At 33.8% G+C, this 24,406-nt stretch overlaps 1 protein-coding gene across 2 annotated transcripts in view; it reads right to left on the bottom strand.

Annotated features, from left to right (window-relative positions):
• Positions 1-24,406, bottom strand: part of LOC126883075 (helicase domino) — a 170,250-nt gene that overhangs the window by 308 nt on the left and 145,536 nt on the right. The window contains exons 19-23 of one of the 2 annotated variants that reach the window (XM_050648300.1): positions 20,764-21,196; positions 17,992-18,239; positions 11,528-12,106; positions 11,074-11,435; positions 4,715-5,020 (exon numbers count right to left, since the gene is read on the bottom strand). In XM_050648300.1, coding sequence (XP_050504257.1) covers positions 4,715-5,020; positions 11,074-11,435; positions 11,528-12,106; positions 17,992-18,239; positions 20,764-21,196 — 1,928 coding nt within the window. Of the gene's footprint in view, positions 1-556; positions 5,021-11,073; positions 11,436-11,527; positions 12,107-17,991; positions 18,240-20,763; positions 21,197-24,406 lie in introns of those variants that run through there. The other variant, XM_050648299.1, reaches the window with a different exon arrangement.

Below are 24,406 nucleotides of genomic sequence, written 5' to 3'. Positions count from 1 at the left end.
TGAACGAAGTATAAAAGATGAAGGGTATTGTAAGTATCATGACTCTTTACCTCACGACATTATAATACATGGTTTAAGGATCCAGTTTCACCAGTTAAGGATCATTATTTCATATTTGAAAATAAAAAACACAACATAGTTCGTTGTTTTCACTTTTGTTGACATTTTTGGCGTCAATTTATGCTTGTATTGACCTTGTAATATCTTAACCGCCTTTAGACGTATCGGAGGAGTATGGCAACTACATTGTGACAGGAAAATTTTATAAAATTATGACACTCCTGTCAGTGTTAGTTGCCATACTCCTCCGATACGTCTAAAGGTGAGAAACAGTGAATATAATGTAAATTTATAGATTTCTATTGATAATTTTCCACCTCTACTAGGTTCATCTCTTTTTATTTCATAAAGTGTTATGTTTTTCATCTTTTCCGTTATTTTGTCGGTTCTTAGCGCACTCATCACTGTACAACAGCCGAACTATATTCTTCTGGAATATGAACTAGCTACTCAAATAAAAAAAAACACAAACATGCACACGAAATAAAACAAAAACTGTATCAAAATAATAATTTATTATTCAGAAACTAAAGATCGGTACAAATATGTCGTGAATAAATATTTACAATGACTGATTCTGGATAATTAATGGATAAACGTAAAATTAATGAAGAGTTTAACATTTATATAGTATTAAGCACTAATTCTCTGTGAAAATATTTCTAAAAATATTGTTTTATTATCACAGCTCACGTTTAATACAAGTTAGTTTCAATTAATAGTAATAATTTCATCAACTTCTCGTCAAAATTGACACACCAACCACCAACAAAACTTTTTATTGAGACAAAATGCTCAGAGTTCGTTCAAGTTTTTGATAAGAATCCTGATAGTTACGTATAATCTTACATATTTTGTTATTAAGCAATATTTCTTAGAGACAACAAATCTGTGAGAGAACTAAAGGCGAAGGTTAGAGGGAGACAAGGATAGGAGAAGAATAATTTGGGTATACGCCAGAAAGAAGGACAACGGATGCCTTGTTTGCTTTGATAGAGAAATACGATGAGATAAAAAGAGAGCTACATTTGGCATTTATAAATCTTAAGAAGGCGTATGACACCGTTCCTATACAAGAGCTATGGAGATGTATGAGAGGGAAATGGGTTGCTGAGAAATATTTAAGGCTAGGGAAGGATATGTATGAGAGGCTCTACTACTCCACCAAAGTAAGGACTTGTGTTGAATTGACAAAAAGTTCTCCATTGAAGGTTGGTTCCCCTCAAGGCTCTTCACGGAATCTTTACCTGTTTAATCTTGTTATAGATGGTATTTTTTATATAGTTATTATAACTGTATTTCCCAAACTTTCTAAGACTAGTGACTCCTTTTGACAAAAAGCTTTGTCCTCTTTTGCTTTTTGACAAAGACCCCCTTTGTCTTATCACACACCCAGTTCACTCGTCATTTAATAACATTCAAGAAAAAATCTAATACACCATCTAAATTTGATACAGTTGTTTAATAGAAAAAAAAAATGTTTTACCCTTATGATAGCTAGACCTTGAAACACGCGAGAGACTAGAATTGCATCGATCCGTCTACTGCTTTGCACCGATACGTCTACTATGATTGCAACGGTCTATATATGTTATAGTCAAAGCCCGAAATAAATTACAGTTTCGGCCTTTGAATAGTCAAACCTAGGAGAGACTAAGTTGGTTAGGCAAAGGTCAAAATTTAATTTTATGAAATCGATCAGCTCTTAAAGTGTCGTAATTTGTTAGATTAGGTTTAATAAAACATCATTTTTTATAATGTTTATTATTTTTATATTGTCGTAATTAAAATAAAAAAAATTAGTGTTTATTCTTACATGTTCAAGAATTATGGCATTTAGATTTGCACAATACGTTAGACCTTTTAAACTTACATAATTTTGAAGAGCATTTCTTATTGCAGTAGCATTTTATAAAGCATTGTCCTCCAAAATTAGAACCTTTTGTACTAATTTCTCTTAGACAGGTTGACGTCTGGAACATCGAAATTAAGAAAATTATCTTTGCATTCTCTTTGAAAAAAGTGTGTTTATTGTTCCGTATTTCGTACCAACTCTATATAAACCGTCAATTGTTTTATCTTGTATGATACCCAAAATATTTCGGGCATCTCCTTTAGCTTTATCAAAGCTGGGGATAGGTATTATTACAGTTTTCTGATTGAAATTGGAGAAAATTTTTTTGAAATGCAAAGAGAATTTTCGTAATTTCGAAGATATTCCAGACGTTAAACTGTCTAAGAGAAATTAGTACGAAAGATTCAAAATTTTGAGAAAAAGGCTTTATAAAATGCTACTGCAATAAGAAATGCTCTTCAAAATTATGTGAGTGTAAAAGGCCTAACGTATTGTGAAACTCTAAATGCCATAATGCCTCAACATGTGAGAATAAACACTAATTTTTTATTTTAATGACGACAATATAAAAATAATAAACATTAAAATTAAAAAATGACGTTTTATTAAACTTAATCTAACAAATTACGACATTTTAAGAGCTGATCGGGGTTTGACTAGTCCCCCGATTTCATAAAATTAAATTTCGACCTTTGCCTGACCAACTTAGCCTCTCCTAGGTTTGACTAGTCAAAGGCTGAAACTAATTTATTTCGGGCTTTGACTAAGACCGTCAGTCAGAACTGAGGACTGCCTAGTCAAACCTAGGAGTGCCTGTAATTCGGGCTTTGACTATAACATATATAAATAAAAATGTTTCACTTGAGTCATCTAAGAAAATTATACAATTTCTTTTTTTTAATCTTTCTTCCGTATCTAACGAGGCGAAGGCGCTACATTGGTGCCTGTATTTTTAAGGGTTTGTTCACTACGGAGAGCAATGGATTGTATCCTTGCCTTGTATCTATTCTTGTCGTCCTCCTTCGTATTTACTCAGTGTTTGTTGTACGTTTGCCGACAGTATACCTGGTATTGGATACATGGGTACGATATATTGATCGGTGTAAGGCTTGGCGCCTCGTAGTGAACACAACTTAAAAAGATAACAATAAAAAGCAAAATATAGAAAAATAATAAAAGAAAAACATTATTAAAGTGCCTTTTAAAAATTATTTCGACCCCTCAACTCTTTAACGTAGCCTCCAAGACAGCGGCGTCATTTGCCCCCACACCCGACCCTGAAAATGACTGAAATTTACAAAAAATACATCAATTTTATTACTATAGTATTGTATAATGTATTGTATATATAATGCTTGCCCCCCCCCCAATCAAAATTTCAAATGACGCCCATGCCCCAAGAGGGTCGAGATCCATAGTTTGGGAACCACTGACGTAGAGTAGGTCTTCTTTTTAATATCGTAGGGCGATTCAAACATCGGAATTTCTTGCACGTAAGTTTTGATGGTAGGTGTGTTAATTTTATCAAAGAATGTGATTTAATTGTACGTCGACATACATAAGAAACAGAGTCAGCAAAACTATACATACTTAACAAATAAACCATTACTTCAAATATACATGAAAATTAATTCAAATTCAACTTAAATATATCGACGGAAGGATTAAAAAAACATTAAAGTAAAGTAAAAAAAAAATAAAGAGTATAAATTGATACCTAAACTCTAAAACTTCTTAACCATAGCGTTTCTAAAGATGTGAATTCAATCGTGTTTTGTTCTAGACCCAGAGCTTGATCTTTTGCATAATTTTTTCAAATCCAATAACTGATTTAACCATAGGCATAATATAAAACGTCTTTGATGTCTATGCCCCACTCACAAGTTGATAAAAAATATTTGTCAATTGGCAACTATCGACTTCCATCTGTCAATGTTACTTCAAAATAATAGAAAGGGAATTTGTTTTTATAATGTCTGTCATCTATTTAAGCTGATGTTTCAGTCAATAAATGTTTATATTCGTTAAATCTTCTTTTTGAGGTAAGAACATATTGATATACATATATACTTAAAGTAAGTTTTCATATCTTTTTTTTATTTCCTATATTCTTTTTGGCGTTTCTTCAAAAGAAAACAAAACTCAGCGGCTACCTGAAGACACAAATAAGCAAGCATCTAGATTCAGTTAAATCCAAGCCATGATCTGAAGCTGACAACTACGCCAACTATGTTCAACAAGCGATCCAAGTCCACGAAGCCAACAGTACATACAACATCAATGCCTTAAGTATCATTTAAATTTTGTAAAGCTTCAGGCAGGACTTGCTTTGTTGCTATTAAAATTTCATCTTATTTTTTTTAATGTAAAATAAATGATTAGCTGATTTCATGTTTTATTTGCCCTTTCCAAGACTCATGGTAGTCATGGTTCACTTTTTCAATTAAGATAAGACGTACTAACACCTGAGTGAATGGGCTAAACAAAGCCTTAAGCGAATGACTCCCATAGTTATTTGGAGTTTTATTAATTAACTAACTGTTCTAGTTTTAGTCTAATTAAAAGCTTAGAATGAGCTTGATGGACACAACAAGTGATTATATCAATACAGTTGTTTGTGGTTGAAATATTTGATGCAAAAGCACAAGATCGAAACAGATGAAAAATTATGAGGGAGGTCTATGTCCAGCAGTGGACAAGCGAAGATTGAGTGATAATTGTTTGCGGGTAAAAGGTTTTCAAGTTAAGGTATCGCACAAACATCAATTACACACTTCACTTCTTCAAATATCTACTTACTTGCTCTGGATTGGTAACTTGGGGCGCCGCATTCGATGACGAAGAAGCAGCTTGCTGTTGAACATTCTGCACGTTAACTGCCACCAACGGCGCCCCGGTGGAGGTTTGGATGCGCACGGGGCTACCTTGTCGCATTCCAGCTACGTTCTGGTTCAAAGCTGCTGATACCTGAGATAATAAAGCTTGTTGAGTGGTTCCCGAAGCTCCTTGTACTTTGATGCCTGTTAAAGCGCCGGCCAGTGTCGATGTGCCCGCTTGGGGTCGAAGGGCGGTGTTTAATGCTTGAGACGATCCGGCAGCTACTACCTGTAGAAATTAAATAAAGAATAATATTGTAAAAAATGTTTCCAATAGTGTACTTAAGTAATACACGGCCGTATCTACAATAAATGCGAGGAATACCTAAGTGACACACAGTTTGGTTTCCGTAACGGGTTTGGAACGAGAGGCATTGTTTGGGATGAACGTACTTGTTCAAAGATGTGATATATCCGTAGGCATGTATTCTTGTTTTATTGATTTCCAAAAAGCATTCGATCGTGTTAAGCACTCTATATTGATCGAAGTTCTAAGAGACATTAGCTTGGACGGCAGAGACGTTAGCATAATTGCAAATTTGTATTGGAATCAAACATCAGTCTTAGTAGACGACTGAGAATCACAGGCTCTTAATATTAAAAAAGGAGTACGACAGGGATGCCTCTTATTGCTCCTGCTTTTCAACGTTTACTCCGAAAGAATTTTCAGAGATGCACTTTCTGAAAAACAAGAAGGAATAGTTGTGAACGGTGAAATCATCAATAATTTGCGATATGCGAACGACACAGTACTCCTAGCTTCTACTCAAGGAGATCTGTAGTTGAGAGCTGCAAGGAAGCAGGTCTGGATCTGAACATACGGAAAACCAAAATACTCAACAATCTGGGGTACTAAAAATGTCGGTATACAAATATCTGTATCCTATGTGACATCAATAGGTTTGTTCCAACACAACGTTCTACCGTTCTTATGCGCATGTTCATCGTTTGTATCGTGCAGTGACGGTAATGCGAAAACCAATCCTAGTGCGCAGGTCAGTCCAACGAGTACTTGCATTTATCCGTGTACTGAAATGATCGTCACGAAATTATCACTGTGGATGATCACAATCTTTGTTGGAACAGTCGGAAGAACGATGCGATGAACAAACATCGTTTTGTTGGAATTTTGTTTACTGCGCAGGAGCATGATAATTACATGGCGGTTTTTCGTTTTATTGGAACAAACCTAATAATTCGAAAGTTTGTCATGGGAATTTTCCGCTAATTCGAATTTTTGCTTGTGAATGTTTTTTTGTTATGTGCACTCTTCATTTGAACGTTATCGAAGTCGTGAAGCTTGTGAGGTTTTATTTCAATCGGTCAATTCATTCTTTGTTTACAAGCCATCTAGTATTGACAAATAGCTATTTGTATAACAAGGGAGGAAAGTGCTACTTTTCCTCCCGAGAATGAAGTTTACTGCCCGACGCGTAGCGGAGGGCAGTAATCATTCAAGGGAGGAAAAGGCACTTTACTCCCATGTTATACATATGGTTTTTCCACCTTCCTTTAATAACAAGTCATTTTTTTCATTTTTACTTAATTTATTTATGTAACTAACCAACGAAATTTATTAGAACTAAAACAAAAAAGTAGGTACAATATAACTGTCAACTGTCAAATATAAGTCAAATTATTAATGTAAACAATGTTAAATCAGAATAACAATTTACTGTTTTTTACCATTCTGCAAAATACAGAGTGTTTTTAAATAAACGTTAAAATGTATAGATACTTACGTAATAAAAAATAGATATTGTACAGGGCGTCAATAAGTTATATTTTATGAATTAAATACCATGACGTCACCTTTACTTTTCCTCCCTAGGGAGGAAAAGTACAACTTTGCTCCCTACAATCAGGTCCGGAAAAGTATACTTTCGGTAGAGGTAGGTGGAAATAGCTATTTTCTTATCGAACCGCATGACTTATTGACCAACCTATTAGTATACCTTGTCTCAGCTACCGTATGGCACTTAATAAGTGTAGCACTGTGTGTAAGACAGGGATAGGTTGATAGTACCTACGTATCTGTAATGCAATTTTCAGCTAGTATAGTTCAAGACACTGTAACTTAGATAAGGGAAAAATGGGCTAAATCTGCATTCGTATTTTGTGAAAAATCCAGGATGATAACACATTTTTTGATATCATTTTCGTTTTCAGCTCATCAAATTACGTAAGAATTAGTTGAAATGATTAAAATACCTTTTTGGTTGCATGGTGTAAGTGTAAGACAGTATAATGAGTATTTATAATAATATAAAATCTTAAAAAAAAAGAATACTGTCAGTTTATTTCCCAAAGTTTTGGAGGTGGCAAGTCTATTAAGGAAACTTGCTACTAACGAGCTTTGGATATACTCCGTTTAAAAATGATTGCTAGCACAGTTTTTGTGATACAGCTAATAATCCTGAATGTGATGTCACAAACCAGTGACGAAAAATTTCAAAACCATTTGAAATGTTCTTGTCTTAAACATAATTTTAATAAACCGATAACGTGAATACCTATACACTAATCGCCACGCTACTAGACACATGGGTACATTGGGCTAATAAAACCCTGGACCCTTCACTTTTTGCACTTTTAACTTTTATGTCTAATGACGTCCAGAACGTCGGAAAATGTATAGATACCAATAGGTTTGTTCTAGCAAACAGTCAAACTAGTCAGAAACCGTCAGCAAACAGTTGGTCAGTGAGAGAACATAATACAGTAACCAGTGCATCCCCTCTACTCGCGCTGGTCCACTTTTTACTGATGGTTTCAAACCGTTTGAAACTGATGCTAGAACAAACCTTATATAAACATAGAAAGTTGACAGTTTATAGAACAGCAAGCTGTATTTGAAATTTATAGTTGTCATTGTAAAGTTGTAAAAGTTATAAAGTATTGTAATATTTTTGGTGTTTGAATATTTTTTTAAAGCAGAGTAACATTTTTTGTACGGAAAACCCATTATTTTGAATAGTTTCATGACAGTCAAATGACATGACAAACATGATGAAAGTCACAGGTGAGAACGGGCCGAATTAGCCCACGCCTAGTGAACCAAGAGCTAGCAACGTCGGAAAAACAAGTATTTTAAGACAGCTGATTCTTTAATATATTGTTCCCTCTGCTTCCTCGAACACCTTATCGGCCATCTGGCTATTGATACAGGTTGCGTTCACAAACCATACATACTCATAGACGTTTCACGTAAATTGTCAAGGTCAAGACAGCAAATTAGTTACCATTCCAATCCAGAGATGTCGCTGTCAGTCAATTCTCTTGTCATATTTAACAACTGACAGTTGACAATTGAATTAATTTGTTATTTACTTTTTATTTTACAGTTTGTGGCTTAAATATTTTATTATAGTGGTGTTACGTTTTTAATTAGATTTAATCACAATTTTAATCAAGTGTATTAACCTCCTCTCCGTTTTTATGAGTAGAATTTTTAGTTTGCATTGATCATCCCGTGTTGTGTTTCTCCACATTAAAAAACGAACAATATAATAGATCCTGAAACAGTTTATTCCAATAGACAAGTGTGTCATCAACATTTCGGACCTATATATTTTTGGAAGTTTGTAAAAGATTATAAGGTAATATTTATCCAAACAATCATTCTACAAGATTCTTTCAAAAATTTTCATTCAACTCGATACACATCAGTGCTTTCACGTGGCACATAGCAGTAGTGTTTAGCATTTTGAAGACAAATTTGAATATTTGAAGTTTTCAGTAAAATATGGAATAAAACATTGAATGGTCTTTCTGTTGTTTTAATTTCCTGCGAAATTTCGTCAAAAATCCCGCAAAATTTATAATTTGAAATTCTCACGTAACTAAAATTTGTCAATTTAGTTCCCATTCCAATCAAGAGATGGCGTTAATTCGATCCGAAAGATTAACATGGTCGTGAAACGTCTATGAGTATGTATGGTTTGTGGTTGCGTTCAAAATTATTTTAAGACGAAAATTTTTTTTGTCATTACTTTTTAAACATTATTAGAGATATGAATTATAATTGCCAGACATTTCTGTGGTTTAAAAAGTAATGACAAAAAATTTTTGGTCTTAAAATAATTTTAAATTCAATATACAGGCGATTGATTAGTGTGATAAAGCTCAGTAGATCCGCTATAATAATAGATAGCAATAAAAGTTAATAACAAAAATTATAGCCAACTTTGATCTTCACATTAAAAAATTAGTTAGGATGTTACAGGGTGTTCGATAACATAGTGGCAGACCAAACTTATGTTGTTTTAAATGGAACACCCTATATTTTATATTCGAAATCCTCTTAACTTCCCCATCACAAAAATATAAAGGTTTGTTATGTTATATAGGGCTTTTAAGTTATAACCAATTTTCTATCAAAATCGTAACAAGTTCAGCTCCTTGTATAAATAAAAATAAGCACAACAGCAATGGTTTATTGGTGCCATATTTTTTTGTTGATTGTGAAATTTTTAAGAATTATATATATTGCTAATTTTCTTTATATCGAATACAGGGTGAGTCAGAGCGCAAGTACATTCTTTTCTCAGAAATTTTAAATGGAACACCCTGTATTTTATATCACTATCGAAAAGTACCATTACCGTACTTAATTTTTGTATAATATTTTGTATAATATAATATAAATTGTATAATGTTAATAATAATTAATGTCTAAATTTGTTAGTCTTCGAGATGTTTTCATTTTTCAGAGCAAGTTATTAATTAGGGATAACAATTAGTTCTATTTAAAATTACTGAGAAAATAATGTGCTTGCGTTTTGACTCAATCTGTATTCGATATATAAAGAAAATTAGCAATATCAACCATTTTTATAAATTTTGACAATCATCAAAAAAATATGACACCAATAAACCATTGCTGTTGTGCTTATTTTTATTTATACAGGGAGCTGAAGTTATTGCAATTTTCTTAGAACATTGGTTATAACTTTGTAAATATCCTGTATAACATAACAAACCTTTATATTTTTGTGTTGGGGAAGTTAAGAAAATTTCGAATACAAAATAAAATATAGGATGTTCCATTTAAAAAAACAAAAGTTTGGTCTGCAACTTTGTCATCGAACACCCTGTAACATTCTATGTAACTTCTATGTATTTCTATGTATGTTTCTGACATAACTCAATATGGGTAATTACACCAAATATCTTCGCTTTTGCATGAGCAAAAATTTTATTTGTTATTTGAAGTTGTTTATTTAAGATATTTAGTTTTTCAAAGATTTCGGCTACATACCTCACAAATCCTTTGCCACCCATTGTTAACAGGTACTTAATTTCAAGTGTGTCGTATCACTAAGTATCAGACAGTTCCATAAATCTTTTCAAGCAGTTCCCTTCAGATAACGATCTTAGGTAAGTATGAAATAAAAGTCTCACGGGGTCTTCATTTTGTTCTTCGCAAAATAGCTTGAAGAGGCGCTCACATTTGGCATTAGATTTAATAGCATCAATATACTTTCTTTCGGCTTCATATAATATAACAGGTGAGATGTTTTTAGCTAATCAAGTTTTCGCATCTTTCACCAATTTTAAGCAGCCATTTTTTTGCATATCATATTAGGAGCACCATCAGCAGCACAAGATATCTTCATTATTGTGCTTTCTAACCTTCTACCGTTGATTGAAATCAACGTTTTTACAGAACAACAACAACATTTCTTCAACAAAATGCCCTGTCTTAATAATATATCTTATGTAAGTTATTAATACTGCTTCACTGTCTCTCAAAGTTGATTCATCCCTTTGCACTAAGAAATTTCTTGTTTCCAGCTTTTCAACAAGTTGTTTTTCAATATCTTCGTCCATTTCGTCTATTTTTCTGCTAACAGTATTGTTACTGAGTGGCATAGCTTTTACATTCTTGTCATCTTTTTCAAGAACTGTTTTATGAAGTGCTGTTATTGACGGTTTTAGGCGATGAATAAAGATATTTGCTAACTAGCCTCAAGAATAAGATTATTAAATCAAGTATGAGCACTAAATAGAGTTTAATGTTTTTCACAGAAATCTAGCATTGCATTTAAATGACCCATAGGGAAATGGTTAAACTCGTGTCGAGCCCATATACGAATTGCCCCCCTTAACTACCAAATTGCCCCCTGTGGGGCGTGGGCCCCACGTTGGGAAACACTGTCTTAGACCATAGCAATTAGGTACCCATGTGTCTAATAACGTGGCACTTACTGTATAATCTGGTCAGTTCAAGTTTCTTAGAATGGATTCATGAGTTAAAGAAGTTCATGAAATTGTACTCACCTGTATAGTCTGCTTTGATCCCTGCGTGTTCACCGGTATAACTCTAGTAGGTGGTCCTTTTGCCAAAACTACCGGTCCCTGACTAACATTCAACGGCGACCTGATTACTTGTTGAAACTGCTGAACGGTCATCGCTGTACTGAGTGGCTTAGAACCGACTATCAACTGAGCCTGCATGTTGTTTTTGCCCACTTGGGCAATACTAAGTTTCTGGCCGCTTAGCTTCTTTTGTGCCAGTAGTTGTTGTTGCAGATGAAACTGTCGCAGTTGGTTGGCATTGGTCGTTTTCAGACTCGGAGCTAGGTTTTTACCTTGGGCTGAAAGTGAGACACCAGTGACGGGAATCGTGACGGTTTGAGTAGCTGCAAAGGTTAACAAATAAACAATCAGTATTGAAGGTTCAGACACACAGTAGGTTTTAAATATGAATGTAAAGAATATGCAAATGACTTACCTCCAGGTGTGGACGATACTGTCTTCACGAGAGTAGCAACAGACGCTCCAGACGTACCAGCCTGAATAGCTTGGGCTAGTACTTGTGGTGATAGACTTTGAATCGTACCACCACTTGAGGTGCTCAGTTTCTGCTGCTGCAGTTGATGCTGCTTCTTCAACAACTGCGCTACTTCACTTTCTGTTACCGGTCTAGTGATTCCTGTTTTGCCGCCGACAGTAACAGTACCTTGTCTTATGAACTGAGCTCTGGGCTGCGCTTGTGTGAATTGAACAACAGTCTGTTGACCACCAATCGTGACAGTTGACGTTTTAACTCCTTGAGCCGGTAAATTTCCCGTGTGTAGTCGCAGCTGCTGCTTGATATTCGCTTGCCGGATCATCGCCAATTGTGCTTGACCAATGGCTTTGCCTTGAAGAGCCGTTGTAGTGGCCACTACTTTGCCTTGTCCAGAAGAACCTGCTGATACTATGAGACGCTGAGTTGCAGCTTGTAGTTGAGCTGCACTGAGGCCGGAAACCGAGACTACCGTTGGTGTTTGGATCGGAGAAGCGATTATTCGCTGAGTTCTTAAAGCATCTGCAAAATAAAATATTCATTATATTCTTTTTAATGCCTACTCGGAAGAGATCTGGAAAAAAGCTCTTGAGGGTACAACAGCTGGAATAAAAGTAAATGGAGTTCCCATTAACGACATTAGATATGCGGATGACACTGTCATCTTAGCTGAAAATATTGGGGGTCTTCAGAAGCTGGTGACCAGAATAGCGGAGCTTGGACAAGAATACGGTCTAATAATGAACGCCAAGAAGACAAAGTTTATGAGAATATCGTAAACTCAAAGAAATGAGAATCTCTTCATAAACGGATCCAATCTCGAACGAGTCGACCAATATGCATACTTTGGAACAATGATCAACTCCACAAGAGATTACTCACAGGAAATCAGAATACAAAAGGCTAGAGCAATAACAAAGTGAGAAAAGTGCTCTGCACAAGAGATTTGGAGTTAGAGCTAAGAGTTAGGTTGGCTAGGTGCTACGTTTTCTCGACGTTGATTTTTGGAATGGAAGCTTGGATCTTAAATGCTGCATCAATGAAAAAACTAGAATCATTCGAGCTGTGGGTGTACAGAAGAATACTGAAAATATCGTGGGCATAATATGTCCACAGAGGTTCTGAGAAAGATAAATAAAGAAATGGAAATCTTAAATACCATCAACACAAGAAAATTGGAATATCTCGGTCATATTACACGTGGAGAGAGATACAACTTGCTCCAATTGATTTTGCAGGGAAAGATTCAAGGAAAAAGAAGCATAGTGACCCGCACAATATCGTGGCTGCGCAACCTGAGAGAATGGTACGGATGTACATCAAATCAACTTTTCAGAGCAACCGTATCCGAATAGCTATGATGATTGCCACCTCCGTCGCGGAGATGGCGCTTAAAGAAGATTATATTATAAAAAAGAAAAACAAACATTTGAAATACAAGGCAACTGATGGGACAAGGATACATTTTGTCACCTGACTTATTCAATATTTATGGTGAACATGCCATGATGATGGCTTTAGAAGGATGGGTCCATGGAGTAACGATAGCAGGTCGAAAAATCTCCAATTTAAGATTGGCTGATGACACTACAAATAAACAAAAAAATGCTAGATCTCCTGCGAGGAGTTGATTTGGAAAGCATTAAAAAGAACAAAAGCAGGACCAGACAAGAACAAAAGTTGGCAAGACCAAAATAATCGACAGATTAGATTCAACACTATTCAGTTGAGTAACAGAGTAAGAGAGGCCTGAGAAGCAGAAGTTCGCAGAAGCCTTACTAACTAAAGTCTAGAATATCTCTCAATAAATCAAGATGGGATTGGTAAATTGACTTGTATTCTTCATATTTCCATATAGGCCAGGGTAATAAGGCAAAAATATACCCTGTTCGTGACACTCGAGCAGCCAGGGTACTGAAGCGTTTTTTCGACAGGTAATACCTATGAGAACAAATTGTAACTATTTCCTGCGTAGGATCTGGTGGCCATTTTTATTTATAAACAATTTAATGTCGAAAAACGGCATTTTTTCCGTTTTTTCTCAAATCAATGGAAAACAGTGTACCTTGTGGTTACATTAATAGAGACATCTTCGTGAGCATGGAAAAATCTTTAAAATGACGTATTACACAGATTGATATACTTATTTATTGTTAATATAATTGAGAAAAAAGGTCTAAATTGCAAAAAAATTAATTTTGCAATAACTATTGTAAAAATTAGTGTACAGCTTTGAAATTTTTGTCAAAAGAGGGTTATGTAGTGCGTAATATGTGACAAAAATTTCGAAGCGATTTATTCAATTGTTTATATTATATTCAAATTGTTTATCCCAGAGAGCTTTTTTTGCAATAAAATAAGTCAGAAAAACAGAATGTTAGAACCATTCTGCAGGTGTCAAATAAAAGATCATAAGCTAAACTTTGAAACTTGTTTAAAAAAAGTTAATAAAAAGTGCATTTATTAGTAATAAATAATTATGCAAAAGTCTCGTCAATTTTTTCTTATAAACAATTTGAATAGCTTTTTTGTTATGGCCGGCAAAAACATTTTTTTTTACATATTCTACAAGATAGTATTTTTACACGAACTTTAAAAAAAAATAATTTAGCCTAGGTCAATTAGGGCCAAAGTTAGCAACATTTTTTTAAAAATTTACAGCTAATTTGTTTATTGGGACCGTGCAAGTTCAGCAAAGCGACCCCTATTTCTTCGCTCTGTACTTTTATTCGCACTTTTAATTATATTGACCAATTATATTAGTCCTGGTTACTGGATAATTGTCAAGGCCATAGTCCAAAAAAATAGTAAGAAGAAAAAATAAGATTCAGGTTATGTTATGAAAACGTGAACAATGGTATGTAGTAAATAAAATTAGTTATTAAAATGCAGTTCTGCACTCAAAATACAATTAATTAAATTTACCTTTATATAATAATTGCATATCATATCAATATTGTGGAGCAATATATAATTTTTCTCCTTCAATGACAGAAGGTATGAAATATACGTCAATTTGACAATTTCAATTGACAATATGAATTATTTAAGATAGTTGCAATATTTCTCCGCGACTCGCGCACGGTCGTTTCTCGTTTCCCTTCCACGTACTTGCACACCGCGAATAATAAATAAGGATCGAAAATAGCGCTTTTTCACTTTTAAAGACACGAAGTATTCATAAAAAATTTTTGGCTCTATTTGCTTTTCAAGGAGTCGTCAACAAAGCTTTAGAAATGAAGTATGTAAATCCATGTGACCTAAAATTGAAATATTAACTTCAAAATCCTACAGTTTTTTGTATCTTGGGAACCAACCAATGGATTTTAATGTTTTTTTTTAATTTGTATGTACTTTTAGCGTACTTTACAAGTATGGAGTCAGTTGATTCATAAATTATAATAACCAATTTAATTTATTTAAACAAAAAAAAAACAATTTATTTAATTTTTTACCGTGTTTTATGTGCACAACTACCAAGTAATGTTATGTATATAATAATTGATAAAAAATTGTTATGAATATATATATATATATATATATATATATATATATATATATATATATATATATATATATATATCAATTCTCTATTTAGTAATATAAACATTAATATCATTATTTATACAGGGTAGCCAAAAAAATAATTTTTGAATTAAATTAATTGACGAAAAAAGAAGAATGTATACAGTTTATTTACCTCAAAATACTTTCTATCGCTGTCAGAAAATTGAAAAAACATTGATTTTCGCTCAAAATTAATGTTAAAACTGCAAAGAGGTTGTCTGTGATTTAATTTAAGCGAAAAGAAATGTTTATTTGTGAAATAATTTTTTTTATTTACTGGCAGCAGTACAATGTATTTTGAGTTAAATAAATTACATACATTCTTCTTTTTGCTTCAATTAATTTAATTCAAAAATTATTATTTTGGTCACCCTGTATAAATAAGGATATAATTGTTTATATTACTGAATAGACAATTGAACACCCTTTCAAATGAGGTGCCACATGACCCCTATTCCCATTTAAAAAAATCATCGATTACGTCATCACGCTCAGATGGATGACGACACTAGTATAAAATATATGCCAAAAAAATTGTAATTTAAAAATAAAAATCGACCTGTTTCGGGATTTTTCTTCAAAGTCGACGATTTTAGAGAAAATGAATTTATTCCATAATTTAGCCCCTCTCTGTATATATTATATAATAAAAGAAAAATTTCTATAAAAGTGTGACTTTTACTCTATAAGTTTGCTTACAGTTGCAGTAATTTGAATTTTGTGATTCATTGTTTATCAAATAATTTTTATGTCTTAGATTTTATATTTATATGAATAAAAAATAATATTACCTGGGGAATAGTCCGGTATTCCTCTACCAAGGCCATAACTGTACCAAATTTTCTGGAGGCCTGAGATAACGGCGAATAGCTCTTTTTAATTCATCCCATAAATGCTTAACAGGATTGAGATCTGGGCTGCATGCGGGCCATTCTAATCTTATCAATCCAACCTCTATTTTATGAGTCAATCAGTGTTTTACTTACAAAAAATGATACAGCTCTTACACGAAAAGAGATATTCGGATAATTCAAAAAACAAAATTTTAGTGATGTCTCTGGGATAATATGACAGGACTATGACACAAAATGAGCCCTTCCGTTTTTCCACAGAATTTTTTAAAGTTAGTACAAAATACAACGCTTCCATTCACCCCTGTATAATGCCACGCAAGCAAATTTTTTTTGTTACCGGAAAAATACGAAACGATATCAATATATGTATCCACAAATTGGTGCAAGACTCTTAAAAATCGGAGCACAAATAATAGAGTTATAAACTATTAAACTTAATCAAAAATTTTGGGTGGCCGAATTTTGTGCCTGTGAGTGTAGTAATAATATATTTATTACAATTTTTTATTAATTATTACATACATAACATTGTAGTTGTTCACCTAAAATACGGTAAAAAAAATTTTTTTTTGAAAAAAAATTTTTTTTAAACAAATTAAATTGTTTATTAAATAATTTATAAATCAGCAGACTCCATATTTGTAAAGTACGCTAAAAGTACATACAAATTAAAAAAAAAAACATTAAAATCCATTGGTTGGTTCCCAAGTTACAAAAAATTGTAGGATTTTGAAGTTGATATTTCAATTTTAGGTCGCACGGATTTTATGCTTCTACTTCATTTTTGAAGCTTTATTGACGACTCCCTTAAAGAGCAAATAAATCCAAAATTTTTTCTGAATACTTCGTGTCTTTAGAAGTGGAAGAGCGCTATTTTCGATTCTTATTTATCATAAACAAATTAGCTGTGGATTTAAAAAAAAAATGATGCTAACTTTGGCCCTAATTGACCTAGGCTAACTTATTTTTTGCTAAGTTCGTATAAAAATGCCATCTTCTAGAATGTGCAAAAAAATGTTTGTACCGGTCATAACAAGAAAGTTATTCAATTTGTTTATAAGGAAAAATTAACGAGACTTTTTCATAATTATTTATTACTAATAAATGCACTCTTTATTAACATTTTTTAAACAGGTTTGAAAGTTTAGCTTATGCTCTTACATTTGACACCTGCAGAGTGGTTCTAACATTCTGTTTTTCTGACTTATGTTATTGCAAAAAAAAGCTCTCTGGGATAAACAATTTGAATAAAATATAAACAATTAAATGAATCGCTTTGAAATTTTTGTCACGTGTTAAGCACTAATTAACCCTCATTTGACAAAAATTTCAAAGTTGTACACTAATTTTTACAATAGTTATTGTAAAATTAATTTTTTTGAAATTTAGACCTTTTTTCTCAATTATATTAACAATAAATAAGTGTATTAACCTTTGTAACACGTCATTTTAAAGGTTTTTCTATGCTCTCGAAGATTTTTGCGCTAATGTAACCAGAAGGTGCACTGTTTTCCATTGATTTGAAAAAAATCGGAAAAAATGCCGTTTTTCGACATTAAATTGTTTATAAATAAAAATGGCCGCCAGATCCTACGCAGGAAATAGTCACAATTTGTTCTCATAGATATTACCTGTCGAAAAAACGCTTCAGTACCCTGGCTGCTCGAATGTCATGGAAAAAACCTTATTACCCTGGACTAATACGGAACAGAAACTTGGACTCTTCAGGCACAAGGATGCCAAAAAATTAATGCACTGAACTTGACATTATAAAAGGTTGTCAGCAATAGGAAAAACACGAGAGAGACACAGACAGAGAGAGAGAGGGGGGAAGAGAGAGAGACATAATGTAGAGAGAGATGGAGTGAGAGAGAGAGAGAGAAAAACGACATATATTTAGTTTAAATATCGAAGTGAAGTGACAAAATTAGTTCTGTTTACAAATTTTTTTACTAGAAAACTCAAAAGATAATTTTTGTTACTTACTTGGAGGAGTCGCCGCAGTACTGACAACCGGAGCCGTAGTGGTGGCAGCCGATGAACTATTCTGTTGGGTTATCACCTGGGCCGTTGTGGAAGGAGTGCTAGTTCCACTTGTTCCTTGTGCTGTGGGCGAAGATGCTGCTACGCTGGCTTGTTGGTTCGCCATGAGGTTTTTCATAATTTGAAGGCGAGCCGCAATCTGCTGATCGGGCGTCATGTTTTTCTTTTCTTTGGCTATTCTCTCTGCTCTCCTGTAACATAGAAATAAACAAAAAGTGATATATTCTGAAGATTACTAATAAAAGTAAAAGGCAGTACTGAAAAAAATCTATATCTATATAACAGTCTCGAACTTTGCCTTAAAATGGGAATAAGAGTAAAGGAAGAGAACCAACTACTGGTTCCAAATTCAACAAAATTCTTCCTTGTCTCAAGGTGTCACCGTCACTCAGTGAATAGGTATGAGAAGGCTTAAGCCTGCCACTGTGACTCCCAGACGAGCTAACACACGGCCCAATTTGAACGCACGTCAGAAACAACCTTGACTTCAGTTTGTCCAAGAACACGTCAATTGGGACCTTTGCCAATGATGCAGAATTTTATTCTCTGATGAGAGTCGCATGTGCTTGTAAAGAAATGACAGAAGACGACATGTCTATCGGAGACCCGGAGAACAATTTGACCAGTGCTGCAGTATCGAAACAGTGAGCTATGAAGGTGGTTCGTATATATTTTGGGATACTTTATCTTTACGGATAATCTCCTAATCTCAAAGACAGTGTTGTTCCCTACACCGGTAACATGGGCAATGGCTTCACGCTAAAGCATGATAATGCTCGATGGCACATAGCGCGGATTACGAAAGATTACCTGGCCAACATCATTATAACAACAATGGACTGATCTTCATTAAGTCCGGATATGAATCCCATCGAGCACCTAAGGGATAAGCTCAAACGCAGAGTTTGGGTCCGTAATCCAACACCAGTGACAGTGGCGGAGCTAAAAACTGCATTAGACGAAGAGTGGGAGGCGATTCTTCAGGAATCAGTAAAAAACTTAATAAGGAAAGTGTAATACAACGCAGAGGAGGAAATAATCAGTATAAATTTTGATTTACTCAGATTTTTGCTGGTAATTTACTTTTATATTCATTACATAATGACTTTCATTCATGACATGTTTTCTCACATACAATATGAAATTATCTTTCTTATGTTCTTTAGTTACTAATTGTATAAATATTTTTTGTGCAATTGCAATAAAAATTACACTCGGAAAAATGAAAGAATACCCATGAACGATCACATCAATCACTTATTTTGTATTTGCTGTCTTTTTCTATAAATAACAAACGTTTGTTATAGAAAAGGATAACAAATACAAAATAAGTGATTGATGTGATCGTTCATGGGTATTCTTTAATTTTTCCGACTGTACTTCTGTTCACCATATTTTACTTGTAAATTTACATTGTGTGTATAGACACTTGCCAAACAGCGTAATCAAAAACTATAACTTATTTTACTTTTGAGTCGATTTTTTTGCTCTCAAGTGTATAAATTTTTTGATGCAGTGTTGCTTATTTAATGTTCTGATGTTTTCTTAAGATTTATAGTCCTTTATAAATCTCAGGTCAATACTTATTGGCACCCTATGAGCCTGCAGTTCCTAAAATTCAGTATTTCATATTTTCCTTTGTCAAACGGTTACCTAATTTTTTATCTATGTACCTATTTAATCATCTGCGCTATTTATCTGTTAGTCATATCCATACATCCCATCTCTAATAAATCTCTCAACTTTAAGAACACAGTATCCATATCTTCCTGGTATACGATGGGATTATTACCATATTAAGTCACCTTCGATCCATGTAAGGATAATTGAGAGGATTAAATGCTAAGGGGTACAAGTGACAAAATATTGTAAACTGAGTTAAGTGCACAAAATAATACTGGATAGTATTAAAAATTTAGTGGGAATGATATACAGGTGAATTAAACTACTGGTGGCGACATATCGCAGGTTCTAGTTTGACTACTTACGAAATATTTAAAAACAGTTTGCGGCAAACAGGTATAACTTCACTTGTATTCCTTTGCCTGTAAGGTGTTGGATATTATTTTTGGTGATTTGTTTAGTATCTTTGCAAATCAAGCCATTAAAAAAGTATTCAAAATAAGTGAAACACAAAATGTACCAAGTAAGTTTTCATAAATAAAAATGTTTAATTTTTCCGTAATTTTTCTGTTGTTTTAGTTTTAGAATTTAAGAAATTGGTAAGGTACTTAAGTGGCAAAGAGAAACAAGTGCAAAATTTGAAGCAGATGGGTACAAGTGCGAACGTTTTTTTTCCAAGTTTCAAATATTTTTAACGAAAATAAATACTAGCTTTACAAAAACTTTTACAATTACATAAATAAAAGGTATAAAATTAATTTAAAATAAGTTCATAAGCGATTAATTTGCTGTAGAATTTACTATGTAAATTTAACGTTGACTTCGTTTTTCTCAATTAAACCATTTTATCACTTGTACCCCTTAGCATCTGATCCCCTCAATAGGGCTTTTCATCGATTGTCATTTGTTTCGAGCTTCTTTCATATGTTGTATAACCTGTGTATAATATTAATATACACGGATTATAAATATGACATTATAACAGAAGCTCGAAACAAATGACTGTGAATGAAAAGCCCTATTAATATCGTCCTGATCTCCTTTTTCTAACCTTATGATAACAACAACTCAGACATATAAATATATACAAACCTTGCTGCGACGTCAACTGGTAAAACTGGATGCTCAATATCGATACCACACTCATTCAAAACAGGCGATGGGGCATGTTTGGTCTTATTCAATAAGGGATTATTAACCCCCAGCTTCGGAGGTGGTACTTTCTTTAGCGCCTTCAACGCCTCAAACCTATCCGCCATTATTTGACTAAACGATGAGTTATTATCCTGAGTATACATCTGGGATGTCCTCATCGACCTGCTGGACTTCGTGGGCATCGGATACTTTTGGACGGGCCCGGCTTTGTTCTTTTTCTTCTTCATGAAGTTGTCCAGACTAAGCTGTTTACCTTCTTCCCGTTGCATGAGATGATTCTCGTACCTCTGGCGGCATTGTTTAGGAGTGCGATACGCTATGGAGACTGTATTGACGTAATCTGCTACGAAATCCCAATTTGGAGTGTGACCTGAGAAATAAAAAAAGTATATCAATATTTTGATTTAATAAAAATGGAACATTAACTAGATCTTAACTAGATCTTAACATAGAAATAAAACTCAGAATAGCAATGACTAAAACTACTTTTATAACAATGAAATCATTTCTTTGCAATAATCATCTCAGTTTAGAACTAAGACAAATAATGGTTAAGTATGGTTCAAGTGGAAATCGGTGGGACTGTGCATTTTATCAATGAAATAAGATATGTCTGAGACACTCTAGAAGCCGCTAACGATAAAATGTTTTAACATCGCATTAATCATTGTAAATTACTCGGCGGATATTAGTACAGTGAAAATAATAAGATGAGAACAGGACGATAATGATTATAAAGAATAAATCCTAAAGTTTTTTCAACTTTAATGACAAAAAAAGCAAGCTCATTAGCAGAAACCAATTCAAAATTATTTTGCACATCATATGTGAAACATTATTTGGTTGAAAAATCTCATTTTTGTTGGCGCAAAAATATATTAATTTGTCTAGACTAAATTACAGTTCTGTTTATCTTGTTACTATCAACATTCACACAGTGTTGCCAAACTGAATTTTGTTATTTTGGGTGTAAATTTTTTCCACGGATCTCCGAGGGTACTGTACTATGTTATACATACTCTGTTATATTATATACTCTGTTATACATCTCTCTAAACTTTATTAAGTTACGCTTTCCAACGATTATTCGCTTTAATTGAAGTTTGGCAACACCGCTTTATATTCGAACCGGACTTCAGCTGTAGAACTAGCTGTTTTATTTATCTTATCAATATAACCTTACTTGTTTTTCTTATTGTCAGTATTGTTTTTAACGCCGAATATCACTTTTTCACAGTGGGTTTACACTTATTTTATTGTCCTTCACTTTATAATCACCTGGTACTGTCAGTTAACATTTAATTTTCGTAACAACTCTCGAAATTTTCGGGTTTATCGTTGGCGAAAAATCAAACACTTTAACACTTTCAATGCCACGTTGCCAATCAAAGAAAACGACATTTTTGAAAAAACTAAAATAGCGCCTCCTAGCTGGCATATTACTTATTAGTTATACAGGAAGCAAACATTAATAGAACAGGTCTGATTTACCACAAAAAACATTAGTGCTTGGCATTCGCAGACGATTTGGTAATCTTGGCTAGGAGCAAAATACAACTTATAGAAACAGTCATGAAACTCGAGGAGAGGGCAGCAACCAAAGGATTGTATATAAATGAAGCAAAAACGAAGTATATGGAATGGACAAATAAGCAATTCGTTCGGGGGCAATACATAACAATGACAACAGCGAAGAGAACACAGTATAAATTCGAAAAGTTGAGAGATTTGAGTACTTATGAAATGTCTTCACAAGAGATCCTAACTGTGAAGAAGAAATACAAAAGAGAATTATGTCGGGCAACCGCGCTATATTTGCTCTTAATGGGTTGTTAAGAAGTAAAAATATATCACGAAGAGCAAAACTAAGCACTTATAAGACCGTAATAAGGCCGATAGTAACGTATGCTTCTGAAACATGGGTCACAACAAAAAAACACCCAAGAGTTGTTATTAGTTTGGGAGAGGAAAATACTGCGCAAAATCTTCGGTGGGAAAAACTTAAATGGACAATGGGTAAGAAGAACAAATAAGGAACTAACTGAGCTCTATCAAGATCCTAACATACTAGCAGTAATTAAGGCGCAAATACTTAGATGGTTGGGTCATGGGCAGAGGATGATTCCATCTAGAATTCCCAGAATGGTACTATCTAGTTCATTGGCCGGGATAAGGCGAAGAGGAAGACCGAGGTCACGATGGAGTAATGGAGTTACAGAAGATATGAGAAGAATTAACGTAAGGAACCTATAATAATACTAAATAGGGAAATTCAAACGGAAGAAATAAAAAGAAGAAGAAAGTTAGCATGGGCAGCATTCGGCAAACTGAACTATATACTCAGAAATCAGCAAATTCAACTAGGTACATCTTAGATCTAAAGTTTTTGATGCATGCATTATTCCGATATTAACATATGGGGCACAAACATGGACAATAAAAAAAAAGAATATGAACATACTCATAGTCACTCAACATGCGATGGAAAGAGCAATGCTTGGCATATCACTTAAGGACAGGAAAACAAACACATGGATAAGACAGAAAACCAAGAGTCACCGATGTGGTACAAAAATCACTAAAATTGAAATGGGAATACGCTGGACATGTAGCTAGGAGCGATCTTAACAAATGGCACAGAACAATTCTAACCTGGAGACCATACGAACCCAAAAGACCCAGAGCAGAGGCAGACCTCCTATAAGATGGACAGATGATCTGAAACGAACTGCCGGGAAAAATTGGCTACAAGTAGCGTACAACAAAAAACAATGGAAAGGAAGACTTAAAGAGGCTTATGTTCAGATGTGGACGTGAATGGCTACACGAAGAAGAAGAACGTAAGGAACTGGGAAAGAAAAGCGACTGACAAAAGAGAGTGAAAAAGAATAGTACATCAAGCCATGGCAGTATCGTTTCGACAATCATAGAGTGAAGGTCGCTCCAATATTATTGTCTTCGGTGTTTTCAAAATAATTGCTATTGTGATATTTTGTGAATTTATTTAATTAGTGCTAATAAACTGATATATTAGAGTCATAAAGTTTTTCAACAAAAACTAGGTAAATATGGAAGCAGAGTCAATAGGTTCTGGCGAACCGCCTGACCAAAACAACTCTAAAAAAACTAATATGGATAACAACAGGTCTGTAAATAATTTAATCGATTTTGATAATAGGTATAAATCTGATGACAAGGCACCATTCTTTGTTTATATTGAACATAAAAATTCTAGTATTGGAAGATTATTTCCAATCAGGGTCGGTTCTTTTTTGTTAAATGATCCTTTAATAAAACATGATGTAGTAGACATAAAAACGGTAGGTATTAGTAGGGTAAAAGTCATATTAAAAACTTATTCTGCAGCAAATAAATTAATTAATCATGAATTGATAATTAAAAACGATCTAATAGCATATATCCCTAAATTTTACACGCGCAGAAAGGGCGTAGTCAGAATGGTTGACACGTTCTTTTCGGAGGATTACCTGAAAGACGCAATCATTTCTGAAAAGCAGGTGGTGAATGTACAAAGAATGCAAAGAAAAATAACCAACAGCGACGGTACTACTCAATTAGT

The sequence above is a fragment of the Diabrotica virgifera genome, chromosome 4 (genome assembly GCF_917563875.1).
Source record: "Diabrotica virgifera virgifera chromosome 4, PGI_DIABVI_V3a".
NCBI lineage: Eukaryota > Metazoa > Arthropoda > Insecta > Coleoptera > Chrysomelidae > Diabrotica > Diabrotica virgifera.
Note: the sequence above shows the minus strand (reverse complement) of the source record. Positions and strands in the feature narration are given on the sequence as shown.